Source organism: Apodemus sylvaticus, chromosome 17 (assembly GCF_947179515.1).
Source record: "Apodemus sylvaticus chromosome 17, mApoSyl1.1, whole genome shotgun sequence".
NCBI classification, from domain to species: domain Eukaryota; kingdom Metazoa; phylum Chordata; class Mammalia; order Rodentia; family Muridae; genus Apodemus; species Apodemus sylvaticus.
Window position 1 is genome coordinate 26,552,879 of NC_067488.1, and position 22,213 is coordinate 26,575,091.

The 22,213-nt window shown below is 46.5% G+C and overlaps 1 protein-coding gene across 2 annotated transcripts in view; it reads left to right on the forward strand.

Annotated features, from left to right (window-relative positions):
* Tbc1d31 (TBC1 domain family member 31) overlaps positions 1–20,263 on the forward strand; it is a 58,933-nt gene extending 38,670 nt beyond the window's left edge. Inside the window, exons 12-22 of one of the 2 annotated variants that reach the window (XM_052160547.1) lie at positions 288–421; positions 1,880–2,059; positions 3,006–3,238; positions 3,737–3,889; positions 6,271–6,406; positions 9,009–9,101; positions 11,445–11,585; positions 12,800–12,994; positions 14,746–14,866; positions 18,132–18,227; positions 19,922–20,263. In XM_052160547.1, coding sequence (XP_052016507.1) covers positions 288–421; positions 1,880–2,059; positions 3,006–3,238; positions 3,737–3,889; positions 6,271–6,406; positions 9,009–9,101; positions 11,445–11,585; positions 12,800–12,994; positions 14,746–14,866; positions 18,132–18,227; positions 19,922–20,055 — 1,616 coding nt within the window. In that variant the 3' untranslated portion in view covers positions 20,056–20,263. The remainder of the gene's footprint in view (positions 1–287; positions 422–1,879; positions 2,060–3,005; positions 3,239–3,736; positions 3,890–6,270; positions 6,407–9,008; positions 9,102–11,444; positions 11,586–12,799; positions 12,995–14,745; positions 14,867–18,131; positions 18,228–19,921) is intronic. The other variant, XM_052160548.1, reaches the window with a different exon arrangement.
* Positions 20,264–22,213: the final 1,950 nt, after the last annotated feature.

Below are 22,213 nucleotides of genomic sequence, written 5' to 3' on the forward strand. Positions count from 1 at the left end.
TTAAAAATACAACTAAATAAGCAAATGAATGAGTAAATAGGCTGGGATGTAGCTTAGGGGTCAGGCAGTGCCTAGCCCTTATGTCCGACCCACAGTACTCACAATGAAAAGCCCCAGTGTAGAATCCCAACATTAGGTAGGCTGATATAGGTGGATCAGACATTTAAGACTAGCCTGGAAACATGAATATATACATATAAACAGACACATAGTGTGATTGCAGAAATTCCCTTTATAATCATAAAAGTATTTAAAGACAGATTTTCTGATTTTTTTTTCCTCTGTAGTCAATTGGTGTCAACATTGGTTTGAGTACTTTCCTAATCCTCCCATCAATATTCTTAGTATGATAGAAAATGTTTTGGCATTTCATGACAAGGAGCTGCTACAGCACTTCATAGATCGTGATATAACTTCCCAGGTAAGAAATAGAAGGGGCTTTAGAGTAACATTTATTTTGAAAGCTGAGATTGATTCTGGAATGGATAAAATACTATTCCCCCAATGAATAATATAATTTTTAATTTATTGTGTGCATGTGGGGATGTGTGAGTGTGCATGAGTGAGCGTGTGCATGTGTGTGGGGGTGTGCATGTACATCATGGGCCTGTGTGCAGGGCTTACACACAGGTCATCTACTTGATGGCAAACAGCTGGGATGCTGGGCTGCCCTGCGCCTCATATTCTGTGTTTTTTTTTCTTTTTTTTTCTAATTTTTTAATTCGATATATTTTTTATTTACATTTCAAATGATTTCCCCTTTTCTGTCCCCCCACTCCCAGAAAGTCCCATAAGCCCCCTTCCCTCCCCCTGTTCTCCCTCCCACCCCTTCCCACTTCCCTGTTCTGGTTTTGCCCTATACTGCTACACTGAGTCTTTCCAGAACAAGGGGCCACTCCTCCGTTCTTCTTCTTTTTTTTTTTTTTATTCGATATATTTTTTATTTACATTTCAAATGATTTCCCCTTTCCTAGCCCCCCCACTCCCAGAAAGTCCCATAAGCCCCCTTCTCTCCCCCTGTCCTCCCACCCACCCCTTTCCACTTCCCCGTTCTGGTTTTGCTGAATACTGCTTCACTGAGTCTTTCCAGAACAAGGGGCCACTCTTCCTTTCTTCTTGTACCTCATTTGATGTATAGATTATGTTTTGGGTATTCCAGTTTTCTAGGTTAATATCCACTTATTAGTGAGTGCATACCATGATTTACCTTTTGAGTCTGGGTTACCTCACTTAGTATGATGTTCTCCAGCTCCATCCATTTGCCTAAGAATTTCATGAATTCATTGTTTCTAATGGCTGAATAGTACTCCATTGTGTAGATATACTACATTTTTTGCATCCACTCTTCTGTTGAGGGATACCTGGGTTCTTTCCAGCATCTGGCAATTATAAATAGGGCTGCTATGAACATAGTAGAACATGTATCCTTATTACATGGTGGGGAGTCTTCTGGGTATATGCCCAGGAGTGGTATAGCAGGATCTTCTGGAAGTGAGGTGCCCAGTTTTCGGAGGAACCGCCAGACTGGTTTCCAGAGTGGTTGTACCAATTTGCAACCCCACCAGCAGTGGAGGAGTGTTCCTCTTTCTCCACATCCTCGCCAACACCTGCTGTCTCCTGAATTCTGTGTTTTTAACAGCTTGCCATTCTTTATTGCCCTCCTGAAAGTCTACAGAGAGAAGCCAAATAGGAACTGAGGCTGTAGCTCAGTGGTAGAGCACTTACTTTGTGTGCATGAGGCCAGTGGGGAAGCAGAAGTGTTGTCTAAATAAATATAATGCTTTTAATAATATTATCGCTGCATAACTTAAGTTGACAATACTGCTTTTACTCTTACTAGAACACTGGAGTGGTATATGTCATTTCTTGTCTGCCTTAGGTGTATGCCTGGCCTCTCCTGGAAACGTTGTTCTCAGAGGTGCTGACGAGAGAGGAGTGGCTCCGGCTGTTTGATAACATCTTCTCCAATCACCCTTCCTTCCTCCTGATGACCGTGGTGGCCTACAGCACCTGCTCTAGAGCACCTTTGCTCAACTGTACTCTTAAGGACGATTTTGAGGTAAACAGGCGTCCGTAAGAGAAGGTTCTGGATGCTGCATGTGTAGTCAGTGGTGGCACGCTTCCCCAGCTCACGTGAGGCCGTGGGCTCGAGCACGTCGCTCACTGTCAGTCAACAACAAACCCCATACACGAAGTTCTCTAATCTCAGGTGGTTATATTGAAGGGCACAGTCCTCGGCTGAGAACCTGCTTGTATTGGGGTATTGATGCTTGGTGGTAGAAAAACAATAGATAAAAAGTTGGACCACATCCCTGACCTTGTGTAGATTCTTGGCAGTCGGGTTGTTATAACTGCTTTTTGTTTGTTTGTTTGTTTGTTTGTTTGTTTGTTTGTTTTAAAGAGCACTGACTTGGTTGCTTGTTCTTTGAATGGTCTCATCAGTGGCCCCTTTGGTCTGTGATTGTCTGGAAATGTATGTAGACTAGTACTTGAGAGTTCCTTTGTGCTTGGCTGGTTTTGTGTTTTTGAGACAGTGTCTTGTCATGACCTTGTAGCCCAGAAGGAGGCTTCAAACCCCCTCTGTTGCATAGGCCAGCGTGAAGTTCAGGCAGGCCTTCTGCCTTTGCCTCCCCAGTGCTAGCATTACAGGTATGTGACCTGTGACCTCAGCACGAGGAAAGCTGAGGCAGGAGGATCACAAATTTGAGGCTAGTCTGGGCTTTGTAGCAAATTCTGGGCTTGCATAAACTGTTAAAAAAAAATAGCAACTGAGCTCTGTAACACCAAGCATCTTCTTCCCTTCTCTGTGCCCCTAGGACTCTGGCCCCATAGCCCAGGCCTCACCGTAGTGTTTTCTCGTAACTTCCTCTAGGTCGACTGCTCTGTTTCCCTTCCCTAGCATGTGTGTCTCTGCATCTCATAGTCCTCGTTTTTACTGCTTCTTCTGGGTATTAATTGTGGGCTTTGCTGGTAAGCCTTGATTTGAACTTCAAGTTTTCTTACAGTATTTTTTTCACCATCGGAATAACCTGGACATAAATGTTGTAATTAGAGAAGTTTATCATCTCATGGAAACCACGCCCGCTGATATTCATCCAAATAGCATGCTGGATGCTTTTGTTGCACTAACAAAAGGGCAATACCCTATATTTAATCAATATCCAAAGTTCATCGTGGACTATCAGACACAGGAACGGGAAAGGATAAGGAACGATGAACTGGATTTCTTGAGAGAAAGGTAATCATGGGATAATGGTTCTTCAGAGAGTGGGACATTATAAATAAGAAAGGTCTCTTCTTTAGATTATCTTATTTATGTGTATGTATGTGTGCCTGCCTGGGCTGTGTGCACTGTGTGTGTGCAAGTGCCCAGAGAAGCTGGAGGGTATCAGGTAGGTCGTCTGGCATTGCAAGTAGTTATGAGCTGCCAGAAATGGTGCTAAGAATCGAACCTTGTCCTCTGCAAGAATAGCACATGATTTTAACCTCTGAGCTTTATCTCCAGCCCTAAGTAAAGTTTTTAATGAGATATCAGTTTGAATTATAAAGTACATGTATCAAATCCAAATTTGAAGGTAAGAGATGTCTTTAAAGATGCCTAACTTCTATTTCTGGAAATAAAACCACATATTGAACTTTCACCAGGTTCTAGATTTTGTATCTTGGTTGTTTTGAGCTAAATTACTTCACTTTCTTGTTTACATTTTCCTAATAGTAACTGTTGTTTCTCCTTAAGGCAGACAGTTGAAAACATGCAGGCCGAGGTGGATGAACAGAGAGCTAAGGACGAGGCATGGCACCAGAAGCAGGAACTGCTCCGCAGAGCTGAGGAGACAAGACGGGAGATACTTCTTCAAGAGGAGGAGAAGATGGCCCAGCAGAGACACAGGTGCAGCCCCCCATGACCCAGCAGAGACACAGGTGCAGTCCCCATGACCCAGCAGAGACACAGGTGCAGCCCCCATGGCCCAGCAGAGACACAGGTGCAGCCCCCATGACCCGGCAGAGACACAGGTGCAGCCCACATGACCCAGCAGAGACACAGGTGCAGCCCCCATGGCCCAGCAGAGACACAGGTGCAGCCCACATGACCCAGCAGAGACACAGGTGCAGCCCCCATGACCCAGCAGAGACACAGGTGCAGCCCCCATGGCCCAGCAGAGACACAGGTGCAGCCCCCATGGCCCAGCAGAGACACAGGTGCAGCCCCCATGGCCCAGCAGAGACACAGGTGCAGCCCCCATGGCCCAGCAGAGACACATGTGCAGCCCCCATGGCCCAGCAGAGACACATGTGCAGCCCCCATGGCCCAGCAGAGACACAAGTGCAGTCTACTGCTGTGGAAATTCTATAATGGAAGTCAGATAAGTTCTGTTTCCTTTCCTTCTCTTACTTAAACATTGTATATAAAGTTACCCAGCATAATTTCTATTAAGCAAATATCTAAATTACTAAAAAACATATATACCATTGAAAAAAAAAAACCTTCCATGTAGTAAAGTTAATTCTAAAGCAGTGTTGAATATCGTCCCTTGGCTTGAATTTTCGGAAGTAATATGAGCTCTGATATTTCTAAAAACATTATTTAGAAATATTCATTCTGGGGCTGGAGAGATGGCTCAGCGATTAAGAGCACTGACTGCTCTTCTGAAGGTCCTGAGTTCAATTCCCAGCAACCACATGGTAGCTCACAACTATCTGTAATGAGATCTGACGCCCTTTTCTGTAGTGTGAAGACAGCTACAGTGTACTTACATATAATGAAGAAAGAAAGAAAGAAAGAAAGAAAGAAAGAAAGAAAGAAAGAAAGAAAGAAAGAAAGAAAGAAAGAAAGAAAGAAAGAAAGAGGGAGGGAGGGAGGGAGGGAGGGAAAGAAAGAAAGAAAGAAAGAAAGAAAGAAAGAAAGAAAGAAAGAAAGAAAGAGAGAGAGAGAGAGAAAGAGAAAGAAAGAACAAATATTCATTCTAAACCAAGCATAATTCATGCCTGTAGTCCTAACAGCCTGGGCTGTTAGGCTCTTTTTTTTTTTTTAAGATTTATTTATTTATTATCCACAAGTACACTGTAGCTGACTTCAGACACTCCAGAGGGGGGTTTCAGATCTTGTTATGGATGGTTGTGAGCCACCATGTGGTTGCTAGGATTTGAGATTTGAACTCAGGACCTTTGGAAGAGCAGTCGGTGCTCTTAACTGCTGAGCCATCTCTCCAGCCCAGCTCTTATGCTCTTAAAGCTAATCTGGGCTTCATCATAGACTTCTAGACCCGCCTGGGCCACAGAGTAAAAACTTTGACAATGCAAAGTGTGTTGGTGTTTGCTTTTAATCCCACCACTTACAAAGCAGAGGCATGTGGAATGTGGAACTCTGAGTTCAAGGACAGCCAGGGTTACACAGTGAGACCCTGTCTCAAAGCAAACAAACAAGATCTTTGACAAGAGCCTAGAGAGATGACTCTGGTTCAGAGCATTTGCTGCACTCAAGGTAGAGGCCCTGACCTTGGACCCAGCACCCACCCACAGGCAGTTCACCGCCATCTCTAACTCCAGTTCCTAGGGGTCCAAGACTTCTTATGACTTCTACAGGCACTGGGCATGCACATGGTGCACATACATACATACATACATACATACGTACATACATACAGGCAAACACTCATCATATACATAAAATCAATAAAGTTTTAAAAATTTAAACCTTGGCCAAGAAGGAACTCTCTTGCCCCAGCTTCCCTAGTACTAAAGAAGCCTCAGTTTCCCCAGAAGGGCAACAGTGTGAAGCCTCCACATTCGGCCTGGGAAACTGTCTTCTCTCCATGTTTCGATTCTGTACATTTGTTGATTCTTATTTCTATGCACAGTTTAAAGCAATTCTAGAACTGATGGTCTCCACTAAGACTGTAAAGGCCGTGGGTACCTTGTGTGGTGCCATTGTAGTGATCACCCTCCTCACTCGTATTGGAATGCTCTGATAGCGATGACCTGGCCTGCAACTTGGTGTTAGTGCACCTGCCTTGCATGCAGGAGGCCCCTGGATTCCATCCCTGCACTGGGAAAGTAGCTGACAGGTAGACTGTTGGAAGTCAAGTCTGAAAGGGCGTGGTCAATTCCTCTGACCACCACCACGTTGAATACTGACTTTGTTTATGTATTGTAGACAGCTGTGTTGTATCCATTGCAGTGGAAACAATGTATCCAATCACTACAGGCAACTTTGTGAGAAAAAAAAATCAAAGGTGTGTGGGAGAGACCTTGATACAGCTTGTCTTTCAGGCTAGCTGCTGTGAAAAGGGAACTGGAGATAAAGGAGATCCACTTACAGGACGCTGCGAGGAGACGCTTGCTGAAGCTCCATCAAGATCAGCGGGAAATGGAGCTGCGCAGGCTGGAGGATGAAATTGAGAGAAAGGTTCAGCAGCCTTAATCTTAAGATCTTTATTCCCATGTAACAAACTCCTTCCGGTTAAGTAAGATGCTAGTGTCCATGGCGAACACTAAACGGGTCCCTCAGTTTTATGTACTTTACCAGGCACCTATTCTTATACCAAGAAAAGTAATCAGTTTAACATCTGATTCTCTAGAAGTAAAAGTTTGTCGGGTAGCAGTTGTGAGCTGTGGGAAATACTCTTCTCTATTTTAAAAATCCACGTGTGGTCCATATAAAAATAATTTCCAGTATAGAACATCTGGCGTTAGAGAGCTGGCCTTTCTGTGCCTCCTCATTTATAAAGCTAAGTTGTCTACACTGTGGGTGCCTTAAGTAGTTTTTATCCTGAATGTACAACATAGTACCATCTGTAAAATGTCCCCACACGTAACCCAAACACCTGGTGCAAAGGATTAAATTAACCATGGCACACAAAAACAGAAGGCAAGTGGAAATTTACGTTAACATAAGAGAATATTAAAGGTAGTTACTCCTCTACCTGTAGAAACACACAAAAGGCTATGTAATTAACCTTTTCCTAAAAATAAAATCCAGGTTAGTGTCTGAAGCTGAAATACCTCCACATTAACCTTGACCATTCCAAGCAGAATGGTTCAGAACCGGAGTTCTTTTGCCTTTACAGTTTGTTTTTTATTCACCAGTCACACACAGCTGGAGGCTGCTACTCAGTGTGTGTGGTTGATTAGTAACCACTGTCTGTTGTTATGCATTTTCAGCTGATCTTTACCTGTTGCCTGGTAAAAATGTTAATACTGTCATATCTTGATTTTAGAATTATTGACAAGGCAGTTGTGACCCTCAAAGCCTAAAGTGTTTGCTATCTGGTGCTTGGTAGAAAAGGTTTGCCAGCCCGAAGTCTGTCTGAAAGCTGACTGTAAGGTTGAGTTAGGGACCAAGCTTACCTCTTTCTAGAAGGCAGGCTGTTGTCCCGACACCAGTTGTGAGTATTGGTGAAGTCACTTGCTCAGGGTTACTGCTCTGTGGACAGGCCTGCATCCCCATCTCCTGCCGGGCTTTGCTCCTGTCTACACTGCGTACAGTAGCTGGGGCTTCTCACCTCATCCCCACTCATTGTTCTACCTCTTTATTTGACTCAATATTCCCAAGTATTTATATTCCCAACAGAGAATTTGTTTTTCTGAATCCTCTCTCCCATCCAATTGAAATTCTCATTAGTATTATATTAAATTTATGCATTAATTTTGGAAGCTTAAAATCTAGTTTTGATAAAATATTAAATTTTTAGCTCTTGTAAAGGATTTCATTTAATACTTCTTGCTTTGTTTAAGGCTAATTAATTTTAATTGGCTTTTACAATCTATAATTCTTTTAAATTGCTTCACTAGTGAATCAAGTTAATAGCTTTGTATGCTTAACAAAAAGTATGTGTTCTTTCCCAAAAGTGATCCATGCGCAGAACTCTAATGACTTTATCCCAGATCCTCTCAACATACAGTAAGGCCTCCTGATTCTTCTCAGCCACAGTGGAGAGGCCCCTGCATATTGCAGTGCTGGGCCCCGACTGCCCCAGCCCCAGCAGGGACGTGTGCACGTGACTGTGGACATTGCTTACAAACCCGTGTGATCCTTTTTTATAGCTGCTTATCTCTGAAAATTCATAACCAAATTAGCTCTGTGCCTGGACCTCCAGCAGAGTGGGGTGCTGCGCCCAGCCTCACCGTCCCCTCACCGTGTCCCCAGGACTCTGGCTTCACACTCAGGCCTCACCTTAGCTCGCGCTTCCCCATAGCTTCTTCAAGGTCAGCTACGTAGCATTTATTTTACCCTTGAATGTGAGTCTGCATCCCACAGTACCCTCATTTTATGCCCTCTTCCCTTGCAAGTATTTATCAGTGGCTGCCACAGTATAAATACTCTGTAGTGACAAATCAGTGACACAGTCCCTAAGAGCCTGCTGGATGAATCGATGTGTTTGGGTGCTTGATTGTTGTTTCGATTCCCAAATACACGTTTATTCTCACCCCTGAAAACCCCTGTGTCTGTAGGCCACCAGATGCTCGGGAAGAGTCTGTGGAGAGTGCCTCTCCCAACCCCATTCTTACAGAAGTGAGACCCCCTCCCCAGATAGTATTGCACCTGGGGGCAGTGAGCTCCAGATAAGCACTGTCCACACCGAGCAGAATGACCATCAGACAGCTCATAGGAAACGTCAGTGTCTAAGATGTTCAGAAGCTTAATTTTTAATCAGACGTGTTATCTTAACAAGATCAAACGCTGTCTGTCTCCGGCCCAGCTTTCAGTGGCCTGGTTTTACCCAGGAGCTCGCCACTGTACTGGGGAGAGCCGCCTGCTCCCAGTCTGCCGCCTGCCACGGAGCCAGGGCGCATGGCAGCTCTGCTTGCTGCTTAAAACCCAGAAGCCTCACCAGATCAGGCCTGGATTCCAAGAGAGCACTGCCGGTGGCCAGCTACTCAGTTCCAACCAGTGCCTGCTTGTTGTGTCTGCAGTGCCCTTAGTGGGATGTCAGGTTGCAAGATCTCAGAGTCTATAAACTTGGGCTGTGAGGTATTACGGGCCTTGACAGTTTGTGCTTCGCCCATAGGTACACATGAGAGATCAAGAAATTGCTACCACAGCCAAAGACCTGGAAATAAGGCAGCTGGAACTCGAAGCACAAAAGCGACTCTATGAGAAGGTAGAAAGCAGCTCTTTCTGAAGGCGGGAAAGAAAGCGCTGCCCTTCAGCCCCTGGACTGACTCGTGGGCAAGGCTGGGCCCCCTGTGCTTTATAGTATTCGTTCTGTTTATCCTTTAAGCAGAATATCATGTAACTTAGCAAACAGCAGAACGGGTTTGTGTAATGCTCAGACTCCTGGTTCTCCAACAGTGTGGCCACATTTCTGCGGTATCAGGTTGGGCCCAAGTTTTGCCTCAAGATCTCTCCCTCACCGTTTGCTAAGCCCCTCTGTGTTTGTGTGACAGTGATTGAAAACACCCCATCTGGAGACTTGAGTCTGAAATCTCTCGTGCTGGGTACTTTTCCACCTGCACAGTGCTCAGAATTCAGAATCCTCCCAAATCTGAAGTGCTCCATGAGTGGTCACATAAGGGAGGTCCCTAGACCTTTGGGACTAAAGGAACACAAAGCAAGACATGGAAATGCTTCAAATTAGAGTTATCTGGAATTAAATCAGCAAACGTACAGCCGAGGTTTATATTTTATCATTAGAAAGAGTCGTTAATGCAAGTTTTTATTTGAGAAAAACATGTTGTTACTAAAGAGTATTGTGCAATCACTTTCTGAATGGATCTTCAGTTAGCATCTGTAGTAGCTGCTATTGAGTCATTCCTTATTTAAACTTAAATTTTGGGCTGGAGAGACAGCTGAGTGGCTAAGAGACCTGACTGTTCCTCCAGAGACGCAGATTCAGTTCCCAGCACAGCACCTAAAACCCCTCTGTACCTCCAGTCCCGGAGTGGAAGGACCGGTGATCTAGTGTCGGCTTCTGGCCTCTGCAGGCTCTGTGTACACACGTGGTATACTTGAATAAGTGCAGGCAAAGCGCCTATACACGTAACTTAAAATAATGTATCTTAAATGTAAATGTTTATAATTTTTAGCAATAAACATCTTTATATAATATATATACCTTTTCTGCATGTAATTGAAAAATAAATATTTTTTGCTAATTTTAAAAGTAATTAAGCTGTTTGTAGGTCATTAGAAAAATAATAATTAAAAAAACAAACCTCTGAATCAAGAAGTAAGTCGTGGGGCTTGAACAACAGCACAATGGTAAGAGCGCCCACATGGTCTCACAGCCGTCTGTAACCCCAGCTCCAGGGGCTCCCACCCCTTCTTCTGGCCCCCACAGGCATCATATACACATGGGTCACACACATACGTGCAAGCAGAATGCCCACACACGTAAAGAAATCCTGGGGGCTGGATTTTCATCGTAGAGTTTTTACACTATAAGTTAAGTAAACTATAAGTACGTTTAGTGGCTCAGAGCACGTGTCACCCTGCAGAGGACCAGAGTGGAGCTCCTCGGAGCCATGCCAGGTATCAGGTAGCTCACAGCTATCTGTAACTCCAATTCCAGGGCATCTGAGGACACCTGCACTTCACATACATACACACATGCACACACACAAAACTTACAATATATCTTAAAAGAAAAAGAAGTCACCGCTGGGGCTCTGTATGGTGGCGGAGCACTTGCTAGAACACACAGGCCCTGGGCTCAGCCCCAGCACTGAACTCAAGCTGGGCTGCGGGAGTCAGCAGTGGTCGGAGAGTCAGCAGGCACAGTTTGTATTCTGCCTCTTTACCTTAGATCGTCATGTGATTTGCTTTCCGCATGCCCCAGCTACCGTACCCTTAGCATTTGTGTCCCGTTTCCGACCCCTGGCAGCCACTGCTCTGCTGCCCTAGTCAATGGGCTTGCCTCTCCTGGATCTCTCCTGTACATGCAACATGTAGGCAGTGCCTTCTGAGGTTCGCTTCTTTCACTTAGCATCATGTCTCCAAGGTCCATCCATGCTGTCGCATGACTGGGTGCTTCACTCCTTTCCATAGCTGAGTGATGAAGTGCTGTGTGGTCCAAGCAGGCCAGCCTGCAATCCCAGCTTCCCCGTCGCCTTCCTAGTGTGTGAAATCTCACTGACAACCAGAGGGCGGGCAGGGCAAGCATGGGGCCTCTCAGGTCTGTGCACTCAGACCTTGATTCCCACCTTACACGGGGCGTCCCGCCAAGGCTGCTGGCTTTCAAAGGCTGCTGTCGAGCCCGGGGGTGTGGATGGGGTGGAAATGGATGCCTTCTTCTCCGAGATGTGTTCCACAGCATGCCACACCCCTTCTGTTAACTTCCAGAATTCAGAAGTTGAATTCTGTGTTTCTATGGTGACTTTTCAGGGACCCTGAAGTTGTCAGCAAAGTCTCACACATACACACATTTCCTTTTTCACTTTGGAAATGGGGAAGTTACGGTTGTCCTAGGGGCCTGAACAAAGCGAAGTCCCTTTGTGTTCATCAGGATCTCACCGCAAGTCAAGAGGCTGTGGCAAAGGAAATTCGAGAAGATACGGATGCCCATAGGCGGAAAGTGGCTCTTGAAGAACACATGTTCCAGAAACTGGTAGAAAACAGCCAGATGGGGAGCAGAAGGGCTCAGAGGGTGAGTCTGCTGAGCCTGGCTCACGTGGTGTGCCTGAGCTTACACCGCGAGTCCGAGATGGACTCCTGAAAGCACGACTTTGAAAGTGTTTGAAGTTGCAGTGATTGATTTGTTTTAGTCTGGGTCCTTAGACGTCCCAGGGCTTGTGTTCTTGGCGCTGACTGCATCAGCGACATGCATTTTACGTGCCCTGTGTGAGGACAATGAGATACAGAAGAAGAAGACTTAGGAGAACTAAATGAGGTCATATTTGTTCGGGCCTGTGTTCTTCTCTGGAATCGTCCCGGGCAGCGTAAAAGTTGCAGAACCCTGGGCTCTGCCGGGCATACAAGAATTTCCAAGGCACCTTACTCAGTAACTCAGGATTGGAAACACTGGCGCGAAATGAGGGGTTACGGCGGAGTTGAAGGTGCTGTGTATTGCTGAGGCCTTAAGGAAATATTTCCAGTTATTTTCTGTTATTTTCTTACGAACTGCCCTTTCAGAGGTGCTAGCTAAAGTAGATTGAGACAGGACAAGAGACTCTGCTGTCCCTTTAACATAATGTTAAGTGAGTCTGTCCACAGACTGTCACTTCTAAAAATTAGGACTGATGGGGGTACCCTTCTCTTAGCTGATTCCTCCAAAATACCATACTGTTTTGTTTCTCTTCCCAGGTTCTGTACATCTGAAAAGATGCTTTTCTTTCTAACTGCTTCTCAGGGTGTTAAAACCCAAGGATGGCCGGGCAGTAGTGGCGCACGTCTGTAATCCCAGTACTCTGGGAGGCAGAGGCAGGCGGATTTCTGAGTTCTGAGTTTAGACGAGGCCAGCCTGGTCTACAGAGTGAGTTCCAGGACAGCCAGGGCTACACAGAGAAACCCTGTGTCGAAAAACAAAACAAAAACAAAAACCAAAGTTGTTGACTCTGCCTTTTCTCTAACCTGGAAGTTCTCAGGGTTGGCTGTGAAGCAGAGTCACTCCAGGAACTCTTAGTGTTGCTGTTGTGAAGAGAGGGTTTGGTTACTGCCTAAGCTTGACCCGGACTTGAACTTGCAACTTCTCCCTTGCGCCCTGCACTCCCCACCCCCCCACACACACACACCACAGTCAATGCTAAAAGCTGCCGTAGTGATGGGTTTGATTGGTTTATGGTGGGGCCTGGAAGTCAGTAAGTAGATTCTTGGATGCAGTAGGTGGATGCCCACATCTTTCTGAAATTTACTTTTTCTCAGGTAATGGAGGACAGTTTGGCAAAGGCTGAGCAAGCCTGCCTGAACGCTGACTGGCAGATTCAGACTTTACATAAGCAGAAGTGTGAGGATAGACAGCGCGGCGAGGGCTACTACGAAGTCGCCACCCTTCTTCGCAAGAACAGACGGAAAGAAGTCGAAGTGTTGAAAGCCATGATGGAGGAGGAGGCGAAGAAGGTGAGTTAGTGTGTTAAGCTAACCTCTTCCCCGGGCTGGCTGGGGACACAGGGCAGGCACGCTACCACCGGGTTATGCCCCTAACCCATTGATTAGAATATAATGCTATTTCAAGAGCATCATCTAATCCTGACGCTACTTACGAATGATCTGACATCTTATATTGTTCTATTGTTATGTCTCAGCATAATGACTTCTGGGTTTGTTCTTGCTAACTTGATGCTGTATTACTGCTGTAATTCTTAAAAACGGTAAAAGAATTTAAATAGTCGACGCCATAGCCAGTAGTAGGTAGGTCCAAAGCAGTACAGCTATAAGGAGGATGAAGTGGGCGGGCCACCCTCGGGTCAGTCGTGGCTATGCTGTCGTCTCATCACGCCCTCCTTCCCGATCTGTGCCCACTGCATGGCCTTCATCCCCTACCACTCTGTCACTCACTCAGTGGAGCTGGAGTCGCCGCTGTGTGTCTTCTGGCTGACCCAACCACTCTGGAGTCCTAGGAAAGTGACCTGGGAGGTCCAGGCTTTAGGTAGTCAACAGCAGTTATCTCCTGGAAGCTTGCACCTCACAGCCCTTTCCCAGGCTCTCCTTCTCTGCCTCACCCTGGGGAGGGGACCTGTCCTGTAGCCCTTTTAGTCACAGTCAGGAAAGGTTGAGGTATGGGGGGGGTACCCAAAATACTGACATCATTAGCTGTAAGAACATTAGGGGGGGGGAGGGGAAGCCCTCCCTTTCAAGACAAGGATGGCTGGACCTGTGTCAACAGGCTGTAAACTTCAGTGAAATTTACTTGAGGTAAAATAATGGCTTGAGGGTGGACTGAGAGTCCTTGTGCGAGTGTCTCCTGCGTAATCCATTGTGTCCAGCATCCTGAGTTCTTTTTTTGTTTTGGTTTGGTTTTTTTTTGTTTGTTTTTTGTTTTGCGAGACAGGGTTTCTCTGTTTTTGTTTTTGGAGACAGGATAGCCCTGGCTGTCCTGGAACTCACTCTGTAGACCAGGCTGGCCTCGAACTCAGAAATCTGCCTACCTCTGCCTCCCAAATGCTGGGATTAAAGGCGTGCCCCACCACCGCCACCTAGCCTGGCACATCCCGACTTCTAAAGTTGCCTCTGCTGTTGTATGGTCTTGGGAAGGCAGGAGACTGCTCTGATGAGTCGAGGGGAAATGATCTCTGCTGACCTTTGACCTCAGAGTTTGAGATTCTTTAAAGTTTGCATTTAATGAATTGGCATTTTAATCACAAAATGTGTCTGTGTGTTTCTGTGTAGCATTTCTGATGCTCTAAATTCACTACCTAGCCATCCTCAGCACTCATTTTAAGATGAACTTTCTCATTTTATCGGGGGAAGGCCAGTAGCCTTTTGTGATTGCTGTGTGTCCCAGAGCCGAGCAGAGAGGTCTCTGACTTTTCTAGTCTTTGTAACCAAGGCACAGCATTCCCATTTAATGGAAATACGTCCCCATTGCTGGGAAGCTGGCTGAGTCTGCTAAGTCCTAGAACCCGAGAAACAGCTGCTGCTTGTCTGGCAGAGTCAGCTACGTGCTTCATGTGCTAGCAAGACCTGCCTCTGCCCTGGGCTCTTACATGGCCACAGGTACCCCAAATCACAGGTACCCCAAATCCACAGCACCACACAGGGCCTGTGTGTTTCATCCTATGAAAAGAGAAGCAGAGGAAAATGGAGGCGCCGCTCTGCCCGAATCGTCCATTTGCAGTTTCTAACAGTCTTTTTACCCCACGTGTGTGCAGTGGAAGGAAGCCAAAGAGAAGGAATTCCGTTTGCAATCAGAAAAGAAAACTTCTGCCCTTTCAGACGCCTCCAGAAAGTGGTTTTTAAGGCAGGAGACAAGTGCGGCCTTGGAACATGAAGGTGAGTGTCCACCGGGTCTGCCCTGTTACAGACTCCTTAATGCGCTGTTTTCATGGCAAACGCTACAGCTCTCTTCCGTTGCTTTCCTTCAGATTGTGCTTGGGGAATCATGAGGGGGACAGGGACAGACAGTAGGCTGTAGACATAGAACTGACGAATCTAGAGTTCTTGTTAAGAAAACCCCCCCTGAGTTGGGGAGAGAAGTTATCAGTAGTGTGCTTGCGTCACATATGAGAAACCCGAGCTCAGCCCCAGCACAGACCTCACAGGCGCTGAGAACCTCCAACGCCCCACGGACGGTCTTATTCCAGATGACTGTGGTCTTTGGTGCTCTCTTAATCTGGAATCTGTGTTGTTCCCTAAGAACTATTCTAATTTTAGTAAGCTTGTGTGCTTTGCCAAACTATCAGCTCTGGAGCAATGGTGTGTTCAGCAGCACAGGACCTCACAGAACCTAAGTTTTAGGAGAAGGCTTACAACCATTCAACTGAAACGACAAAGTTCTATTGGGCTGGTTGAGATGAGTCAGTGGGTAAGGCCCCTGGGGCCGTGCCTCGCAGCCCTGTCGACTTCCCAGGATCCCTATGAGGGAAGAGGAACTCATTCCCCAGTCATCTTCCTAATGCCATATGTGCAGTGTGGCACACGTGTGCATACACATGCACAAAATAAATAAGACAGACAGACGGACAAGTGTAATTGTAATTTAATGTTCTAAAGCAGCGTACAAGCATGGGGAAGTTTTCTTTACTGCATTTCCTGCTGCCAGTCCCTTTACAGTATGTGATTATTACCTTTCAACAACAGCTTCCCTGGCACATACTTCCCTCAGGTGCAGTTCACCTGCTAATAGTATGCAGTTGGGGTGTGTGCGCAGGCCTGGTGTGGTAATCTGTACCTGTAATGCAGGCACTCGGGAAGCCGAGGCTGTCATGAGGTTTGGGTCATCTGAGCTGCACAGTGAGACATGAGGGGAGAGAGAATGAGTGTGTACACACAGGGAAATCTTCTGCTGTGAATAGAATGCTCCCAGCTTCAGCACAGCTGACCTTGAAAGCCTTCCATCTGGTTACAGAAGCGAGGCACGAAGAGCGGTGTGCACACTGTGAGACCCGTCCACATCAGGGCTGGCGCACTTGGGAGAAGAGTCGATGAGTGGGCACCAGAAAGTGCCAGGGAAACGACTACTGTTTATCCCAAAATTAGTGATCTTGATTATAATAACTTTTAATGTATCGATAACACCAGATTACTCCCTTTAAAAAGATGAAGTGGCCAAATGTGATGGCACATTCGTGTAATCCCAGCACTCGGGAGATAGAGACAAGAGCTTCAGAAGTTCAAGGCCAGCCTGCACGACATGAAAATCTGTCTCAAATAAAAGGAAGGATATGACATATAAAGTATACATTAATAGAGCAGTTCCTCAGAAGTTAAAGATGGTGGGAGCCAACAAGATGCCACAGCCGATAAGAGTGCTGTCCACATGTGCCTGATGACCCAAGGTTAATCCTCAGAACTCACAGTGGAAGGAGAGGCCCCCCCGAAAGCCATGCTGACCCCCACTCACCCGGCATGTGTGCACTCGCTCCCCCACCACAGAGTAAGAGTAACTAATACAATAACATTGGGAAACACGGTTGCCAGGTGCAGCCATTGGGCTAGGTTTCAAAATACTACATGTTGAAGGAAGAACAGGGAGGGCTTAGAAGAAAGAGATGGCAGGTGGGACAGATGAACATGATGGTGTGCCGGGGACCGAGGGCAGATCACGACCCTGGCCCAGGTTCATGGGGATGAAGACAGCCACAGACGGTAGGGTCTCTGTGCTAGGCCGAGGAGTGAGGCCCCAGACTGTTGCCAGGCTATTCAACCAGCTGCATGGCACAGCCTCAGGCAGCAGGACAGGTTCTCCTCCTGCAGTGCTCAGGAGTCGGAGAAGCGAGAGAGCTGGTGTGCACTGTTGGTTCCTTCCACATTCCGTGGTGTCTGTGATATGAACTCATTGAATAAGTATTCGTTTTTTAAAATAAATGGTCAGGGGTCGGGTGATGGCTCAAATATTCTCTGAGCCGCCGCAAAGACTGGAATTCCCCACCATCCAGGTAAGTGTGAGGAGGGCAGGGAAGACTGTGTGTAGTCCCAGCTCTCCAGAGACAGACGCAGGATCCCGGGAGCAAGCTGGCCAGTTGGAGTAGCTGAACTGGTCAACGTCTGGGTTGTAGTAAGAGCGTCAGAATAGAAAGTGGGCAGCGGACACCTGACATCACTGGCCAGCGCTTGGCTGAGCAGGAAAACATCGCTGGACAGCCTCTGGAGGTGACGGATTAGACAGGATAGTGAGAGGCAGGGGCAGGCAGATCCCAGCTCTGGAAGGGTGGGTAAGAGGAGCCAGAGCCTGGCTTGTGGCTCATCTGCTGCACGACAGTGGTGGTGTCCTCTACACTGGCACATTTGGAGGCTTGTCACATGGCTCCATTCCTTCCCTGTCAAGATCTTGGATGACAGTAACAGTAACGGTGATGATACAGGTGAGGCAGATTCCAAAGGCCTTGTTATCAGACATGGGACAGTGCGGGTCAGGGTTGGGGGAAACAGCTTAAGGGGAACATGGTTTTGTTGGTGCTTGTGTCTATGAGTTTCATTTTGTACTGGGTGCATGGCTATAACGGTCCTCGCCATCCTCTACATGTCCCGTGGATTGACCCTAGTAGTCGTGTTTGGCATCAGCCCTGTGTGATTTTCATGGTGAGGGGTGCAGTTAATGGGCAGAAGGGCTCCTGGGTTTGCTGCTGTGCTCATCATTACTGTGATGGGGTTCCTGCTTCTGACTCGCTGTCTGTGCCGCGGGAGCCGCTCTCAGCCATGCCGCCCTATGCCTCTGACTCATGCACACTGCATCTCAGTGACATTCCAGAATCTCTTCGTTGGCTATTTAGGATCACCCCTTGCCATCTTCTTTTGCAGGGAAAGGAATGGGGAGCCTTGTGTGTGCTGGGTAAGTGCTCTCCCAGCAAGCCACACGCGGGCCCTGCTGTCTGTGTCTTAGCTCTTTGATGGCCTTTGTTTTAGCTGAAGATGTTCTTTAGGCCGTTAGCAGAGCTTGTGTGCTCGCTCGATCCCTGACGCTGTGTCTCCGCTGACTGCTGAAGGGCAGAACAAGAACCTGATGTAACCACCCGTGCAGGGCGAGTTAGCGAGCACTGTCTATCAGTCACAGGGCTTGCCTCACTTCCCATCCTTTTTCTCTCCTCTTTATGAGCAGACGTGCCGTGGTTGCAAAGGCAACACATGGACTCAACCTGTCTGCCTCCAACCTCACGATTAAAGGACGTTTCTGACATGGATTTCTCAACACACAGTAAGTCGATAAATAAGGAAGACTCCGCCAGTTGTTTTACATGTCACAACATCTAAGCAGAGTGGAGACTACCGTGAAGGCAGAGCACACGATCTGGATCCATGACAGTAGGAAGTCTAGAACAGGGCAGTGGGAGCCTCGCAGCTCTGCTGGGGAAGACAGGATGAGGGGCAGCCTCACACACGGGTCATGTGATTCCATTTCTTTAGCCCCCGTCCCCCTCCCCCGAAATAGCAGGCTTAGACACTGACTAGACTAGTAACATGGTTCCAACACGCCCCACCCCCACCCCCCTGAAAGAGATCAGCAGGTTGACTGGTGGCTGTGAAGGGCGGGGTAGGGCTAAGATCATGAGTTGGCCTTTAAGGACTTAGTCATATCCCACTAGAGTCAGTAGCTCGGAAAAGAGCTGCTGGGTGATTAGATGCAGGCCTGTAATCCCAGCCACTAGGGAGGCTAAGAAGACAGAGCAAGGCCAGACCAGCCTGGGCAGCCTAGTGACCTCAGTAGGAAGGGAGGGGCTGCTGATGAGGCTGGGGTGTGGGGCCTGGGGTATCACCAAAAACAAAAACAAAACCCCACTGTGTGTGTGTGTGTCTGTGTGTGTGTCTGTGTATGTCTCTGTGTGTGTGTGCGAGTGTGCGCACATACGAATGCATACATATACATATATATGTAATTTTTTAAGTGTAATAAGGAGAGGACAAGAAAATCTGTTAGACATTTAACTGGCTTTCCAATAAAGCTGTTGTCTAGATAAGGCAAAATTTGATTTTTTTTTTTTGAGAGATTTTTTGAGCTCTCTTAGAAGAACAACCTTTTATACAAGATCCCCAGAAGACAAGCTTTATGAGAACTGGGTGATGCCCCAGGCCCCCATGATGACCAATGGCAAATCATGACATTCCAATAATGTATGAAATATCTTTGCTGAGTCCTGGTGTGCACATCTGTAAATTCTATGCCAGAAGAGTAAGTAAGCCATGTCCTTCCTTCAGACTTGAATTTTTTTTTTTGGTAGACAAGTTTCACTGCCTTTACTCAAGCAGCCTGAAACTTTTCCACTCAATCAGCTGGTGCAGCCCTGCACTGGGGACACACACACACACAAACACACACACACACACAAACATACACCTGGAGCTGTGCTCACCCAGATAATCTGCACATCAGAGAGATAGGAAGGAACCAGCCAAGCTCCAGTTATTTGGCAGCAATTGTAAGTGTAATGGCCGTGTGCTTTGGGGGATGAAACTCCTTTTCAGAGGCCTGAAGCCATTTAAATATGGAGAGGGCACTCCACCCTTCCCAGGGTTCCGAGCCCCTCCATTGGGGTGGAGCCGTGTAAACCCCAGCGGCTGTCACTGTAGTGCTGACCTGGACTCCCCTGCGCTACGACTGCCCTGTGTTTGGGGACGTGGTTGTGGGGTAGAGTCTGTACACACGGTGTGTGCTCAGTCCAACGGTGTAAGCTCTCTGCTGACATTCAGTTGAACATCAGCAGCAACAACCAAAACGGCCCCTTTGGGAAATGAAACCACAGAGGGCAGGGTAATACGGTTGGCTTTTTGTTCAAGAAATTTGTTTTTTAGTATATTGGTTTTGTTATTGATTATTCTAACAATTGCACTGAAGGTAAATACTAAGTACATCAGAAAACTCTGCTGCTAATAAATATAAATTTTATTTTCCAGTTTTTTCAAGAAATAAACCAACAGAATGGAACCACCTGGAACACGATCTTCTCAAGAACGTGCGAAATCTTCGCAGGAGACTCACAGCCCGAGCTCGAGGTAGCTGTGGGTATTCTCATCTTTTGGTGACATAGGAAGCATTTCACCAGGAAACTGTCAGAGATACCTTTTTTAAATCAATGGCACTGATTTTTCAATTATTTATTCTAATTTTTTATAAAGATCAGCCTTTTGTATAGAGAAATATGTCTATAAAATTATGTTTTCTATTGAATTATAATGCTTTCGCTTGTAAAGGGCTTCTGGAATCTTTCACAATAAAGATTTTTGGAAACTATCAAAGCTGGGCTGTCTTCTTTGCTTACAAGGACCAGCACAGACTTCAGCTGATGAGGTGGGCTTTACTTTAAAGATAAATGGCGAAATAAGAGGACTCAAGTCTAGGAGGGTGCTGAGTGAGTCCAGGGGCAGGCCTGATGACCTGAGTTCCCAGGCTGGCCCACAGGCTGGAAGGAGAGAACCAAGATGCGCCCTCACTGCCACACACTCGCGTGCCCATAAGCAAGTGCACATGCAATGTCCGACTGCAGTGGTGGGACTGCCTGAATAGCGCCTGGGTTCTGCACTTCCGGACTGTTGGGCCGCTTGCTGTGACCCCACCCACCTCGGCACTGGCTCCGCCTCAGCTAATCCAGCCTCTCCTGACAGTAGCTGGGAGTGGCTGCCTCTACCCCTCCAGCAGCTGCCTGGGCCTCCCTGTGAAGATTCAACATGCATCTGAAGTTCCTAACCCTGTGCATGGTATATAACAGATGTGTGGTACTCTGCGGTGATTCTGTTTTCTGGGGTCACTGAGAAGAATCTTGCGGTAAACCAAATACATCTGGAAAATGTACTCCACCGTCTGCAAAGAATCATAATAGTAAGATACCACCTGTCTTTGTGCAAACACTGGGTTCTCAGGAGTACTTCCTCATCCTGGACCTTTTCAATGATTATAATATAGGCCTTTGGTAGTGTTTGATCACAGAAATAGAGGCTATAGAATGCAGAAGGAGGTGGGTACTTTAGGAAAGGAGCCCACAGACCTAAAAGCACTCAAGTTCTAAAACGCTGTGGTTCTGCCTGCCACAGTCAGCTGTGTTGCAAACTTCATCTCTTAAGTCCTTTAAAAGGATGTATCTGTGTATGTGTGTGCCTGTATGGGTTTGTGTGTGTATCTGTATGTGTGTATGTATCTGTGTATATGTGTGCCTATATAGGTTTGTGTGCACTACTTACATGCAGGAGTCCAGAGAGGTCAGAAAAGGGTATCAAATCCTGTGGGACAAGAATTAACAGGTGTCATAAGCCATCATGTGAGTGCTGCGGGTCCTCTGCAAAAGTAAGTGCTCGTAGGTACTGGGTCATCTCTCCATCCCTTTTAGGTCCTTTTTGGCTGGAATTTAGACCTACTCTAATTACCTTTGAAGTGCATTCATGTGTGTGTGTGTGTGTGGCCTTGGACATAAAATTGTAATAACTCATTTCTTTAAAGTTTCCATCTTTATAGCAAAAGGCATTTTAAGAGTGCTCTTGCCCGAATGAAGATGGTTTTCTGTAACCTCGAGCTTTTCCACCCACACACAAGTTCCAGAAATAACAACTGCGAGACCAAATTATTTATGAATAATTGCCTTAGCCAATACCTTTGGCTTGTTTCCGCTAGCTTATAACTCAGTTATTCCATCTAAACCAGTCTAAGTCATGCCACATGCCTGGTTTCCTCTCCTTTCCGTTTCATGTGACCGTGTTCCTCAGAGTTTGAGCAAATCCTTCCTGCACCTGACTCTATCCCAGAAATCCGTTCTGTGCCACAACTCCCGCCTCCCTGTTTCCTATCTAAGCTAATAGGCCAACAGCATTTTATTGACAGGTGATACTTCATACGTCACACAAGAGATTCTCTCTACAGTTTTCTGTTGCGTTCTCTTGTTTGCTGAGCAAAATAGCCACATGCTCTGAGTTGCCATCTCAAAGGTTCTCACATTTGATTAAATATACAAAGTGCATTCCCAGTTATCTCTTCCGGCTTCTTAACGCTGCATCCACAGCCTTACTCGGGTTGGTGTTGTTTGTCTTTTGTGTGTTCCTTTTTTTGAAAATGTGAACTCTCTGCAACTGAGTGAACCTTGAACTTCAGTAAAATGTTTCATGTTCTGGCCGCATCCAGAGAGTCTCTCGGGGGCACGCTTAAGCGTGTGAACAACCTCTGCATTATCGCTGTTTGTAAACTCTCAGGGACAAACGATT